The sequence below is a fragment of the Pinus tabuliformis genome, chromosome J (genome assembly GCF_031772625.1).
Source record: "Pinus tabuliformis cultivar Carrire ecotype Pingquan chromosome J, CPIR1, whole genome shotgun sequence".
In the NCBI taxonomy this organism is placed as follows: Eukaryota; Viridiplantae; Streptophyta; class Pinopsida; order Pinales; family Pinaceae; genus Pinus; species Pinus tabuliformis.
The window spans coordinates 1,072,994,928-1,072,998,684 of NC_142295.1; the positions used below are offsets into that span (position 1 = coordinate 1,072,994,928).

Below are 3,757 nucleotides of genomic sequence, written 5' to 3' on the forward strand. Positions count from 1 at the left end.
AGCTGAAACTATTGCTCATGAAACCTAAGCGATTACCCATGAAAGCTACACACTAAAGCCATCATGACTATGAGATTGTACTCATCACAAGAGTCATTAAGCAACCATGGCTAGAGTTATTCAAAGCTGAAACTATTAAACGAACGATTACCATGAAAGTTACATGTTAAGCTATGATGATCATGAGATTATATAACTCATGCCTGGAATTATTAAGCAAACAAACAAAGCTGCTGTAACAAGAGTGGTAGCTTTCTACTGGGGCAGCTTGTTGATCTTACAATGCTTGAACTCTCTGTATGTTTTGGATTTGAACAATGGAGGGTTATTCTCATCGATCAACTCCTTCATGGGGCCGACGACGGTGTCAAGAGGTGGGGTGCAGAACACTGGCCACGACATCCTCACCCTCTCCTTGCTCACCACGCTCCTATGCAAAACGCTCTTGTATCTCCCATTGCTCAATATCTTCACATCCACAAATTCATCAATCAAAATTTATGGTATTACGAGTCCAGAGAGGAAGAGAGAAAAAACAAAGAAAAACCAATAGAAAGAAACTTAGTAACCTCCAGCTGGTCACCGATATGGACGATGATAGCGTTTGGAATGTAAGTGGCAGAAACCCAGTGACCATCATTGAACACTTGAAGTCCTGGCACTTCGTTTGGTATAAGAAGAGTGAGGGCCGACATGTCTGTGTGGGGCTCAACTCCCAGAGCAAGTTCCGGCTGTGGGCAAGGTGGATAGTAATTGATTTTCATCTCCATTTCCAGATTTTCTCCACCCAGTGCTTCTTTCATGGCGGATTCTTCCATTCCTAGGCTGATCGAAAGCGCAGCCAATAGTTTATTCACCACCTCCAACAGCTTTCGACCATATTCATCATTCACTTCTCTGCAAATCCCACGCATTAGATTTTTACATAATATTTAAATTTACATGCAGACTGTACAAAACACATTTTGATTCTTCATATACCATAGATGAATGATTAGATTAAATAAAAGTATTACATGTAAGATGGTGGGTGTTTGGGCCAGGTGTTGAAATCCCTGCGAGAAGGAGGCCAGAGCATGTGGAAATAGTAATCTAACCACTCGAGCTTGCCATCAAGGTTAGCAGCTAGCTTGGTGCCGTAGCCTTCCAGATTACCAGCTGCAGGGTTGTTGGCGTATGCCTCCTTTTCCTCTTGTGGAAGACGGAAGAACTCTTCCCCAACGCTCTGCAGGCGTTGTATCAACTCTTCCGAAATTCCGTGATTGACAATCTGAAAAATACCCCATTCCCTCGACGCACTTGCAATTTCTTTCACCGTTTTCTCGCGGAGATGGCCGGAATGGTCTAGATTGGATAAATCTATAACTGGGATTTCACAGGCGGGCTGCCCACAGCCGTTAGTATTAACGGAAAATGTAGTGAAGGTAACTGGCCTCTCGTGCTCAGGCCTGACAAATTGAGGAGGGATACTCTCTAATCCTCCCTCTGCAATGGCTTGCACTCGGACCGCCATCTCGGCTTTTGCTGTTTCCCTTCCTAGGCTCCTTCTCACTGTATGTGTAGAATTGTAATTGAAATGACCTGCTATGCTATCATATTTATACAAGGATAAGAATGGTGAGGAATGGGAGCTCCACGACCGGAAGGTTTGATGAGCCGGTGGAGCCATGAACCATTAGCAACCGTTGACCAGATTATGACTGATAGTTTGAGAGGAGAAAAGAATAAAACATGATGATGAACCATGGAGGCAATATGGTTTATGAACTATCCAAATTATTCAAAAGCACCTTGATGCTCTTGGTGATGTCTCTAGCCATGGAAGCAAGAGGTCTCACCCAAATGATGTGAGGTTGTCCAACACATATGTTGTTACACATCTTTGGGACGTAGGGTTAGCCAGCATGCCATATCTCCACTAAACTCAAAAAAACATAATCTTAACCACTATAAGCAAAGATGCAATGTTATAAGTAGATATGGTCAAAAATGAAAAGTCAAAAAAACATAATCTTAACCACTAAGCAAAGATGCAATGTTGTAAGTAGATATGGTCAAAAATTAAAAGTCAAGTGACAACTTAAGGTTAGTCCAACTGTACAGACGTTGCACCAAGGTCATTTACCTGTCGCCTTCTTTTCCAATCATTTCACTTTATATTTATTGAATTTTATTTTTTCACAGATTGTTTGGTGCCCTGCAATTCTTAAAGACCGTGCACTAAAATTGGTTGGTACAACTACATTGCTATGGCCAGGGGGCGTGATGGATTTCGGGGCGATTCACGAGCCACCAGACTTGCTCTTCATGATATTGATGGAGGCCACCAGCACGTATCAGATCACCCTACGTATCAGATCACCCTACGACGAGTTAAGGGAGTTGTTTTTAGTGTGATTTTTCGGAGATTCACGTGAATCCAGCAGAAAAAATTGAGGTTAAATTTTGATTTGTATTATTTAAAATGGTTTTTTAATTGCATATTTGGATTCGAACTCTCCACTTGTTGTAGGTCTCTATTTTAGTGTATCTCTCCACTCACTCTCCGAGGCTCTGAGGTTCCTTCTCACTGTATGTGTAGAATTGTAATTGAAATAAGGATAAGAATTGTGAGGAATGGGAGCTCCACGACCGGAAGGTTTGATGAGCTGGTGGAGCCATGAACCATTAGCAACCGTTGACCAGATTATGACTGATAATTTGATAGGAGAAAAGAATAAAACATGATGATGAAGAGGGTGAGTACCATGAAGGGAATATGGTTTATGAAATATCCAAATTATTCAAAATTATTCAAAAACACCTAGATGCTCATTTCTCCATCTATCTTTTTCTAGTATGTCTAGTGGTCTTGGTGTCTCTAGCCATGGAAGTAAGAGGTCTCACCCAAATGATGTGAGGGTGTCCAACACATATGTTGTTACAAATCTTTGGGACGTAGGGTTAGCCAGCATACCATATCTCCACTAAACTCAAAAAAACATAATCTTAACCACTATAAGCAAAGATGCAATGTTGTAAGTAGATATGGTCAAAAATTAAAAGTCAAGTGACAACTTAAGGTTAGTCCAACTGTAGAGACGTTGCACCAAGGTCATTTACCTGTCGCCTTCTTTTCCAATCATTTCACTTTATATTTATTGAATTTTATTTTTTCACAGAGTGGTTGGTGCCCTGCAATTCTTAAAGACCCTGCACTAATCCAATAATGGTTGGCTTAGTGCATGGCCAGGGGGCGTGATTGATTTACGGGTGATTGCACGAGCCCCCAGACTCGCTCTTCATGATATTGATGGAGGCCACCAGCACCTATCAGATCACCATATGACGAGTTCAGAAATACGCTGCGCTCATTGATGAGAAGCTTACTTGAATTTTGAAAACCCGCCCAAACTCTAGAAATTTGAATTTCAAACCGTGCTCAATCTATGAAATGCACTGATGACAGAACCATTGTTGGGTTTCCGCCATGGTTTCTGTGCTACATTTTCCCAGTGCTGAGGTTTCAGGAAGTTTGTGGTGAAAGCATCAAAACGTTTCTGAAATTTCTATACATTGCCCAGGTGAGCTATGAAGAAATGCAGGCGAATTACAGAGAGCTTGTGAAACTCACCCATTTCTACCATGTGAAGTTGTTCCTCGTGAAATTGGACAGATTCATTTCCAGTGAGATTCTAATCCAGAACAACTGTGTTGAAGTTTTGAATATGGATTACTTGTATGATTTGGAGACACCGAAAAAGGCTGCTATGAATGT

The 3,757-nt window shown here is 41.4% G+C and overlaps 1 protein-coding gene across 1 annotated transcript; it reads right to left on the reverse strand.

Annotated features, from left to right (window-relative positions):
- LOC149230665 (flavonol synthase/flavanone 3-hydroxylase-like) lies at positions 1 to 1,545 on the reverse strand. Its single transcript, XM_089376118.1, has 3 exons — positions 1,017 to 1,545; positions 570 to 897; positions 1 to 468 (listed from the first exon to the last, which is right to left on the reverse strand). Exons 1-3 carry the CDS (start codon positions 1,511 to 1,513, stop codon positions 256 to 258), a joined length of 1,038 nt encoding a protein of 345 aa, XP_089232244.1. The 5' UTR covers positions 1,514 to 1,545; the 3' UTR covers positions 1 to 255.
- Positions 1,546 to 3,757: the final 2,212 nt, after the last annotated feature.

Bases quoted from the DNA above. Each gene is read 5' to 3' on its own strand.
- LOC149230665 (XM_089376118.1), bottom strand. From the start codon at position 1,513: ATGGCGGTCCGAGTGCAAGCCATTGCAGAGGGAGGATTAGAGAGTATC. The intron at 898-1,016 runs GTAATACTTTTA...TGGGATTTGCAG, and splicing joins AAACACCCACCATCTTACAT to AGAAGTGAATGATGAATATG. The intron at 469-569 runs GTTACTAAGTTT...GTGGATGTGAAG, and splicing joins ATATCGGTGACCAGCTGGAG to ATATTGAGCAATGGGAGATA.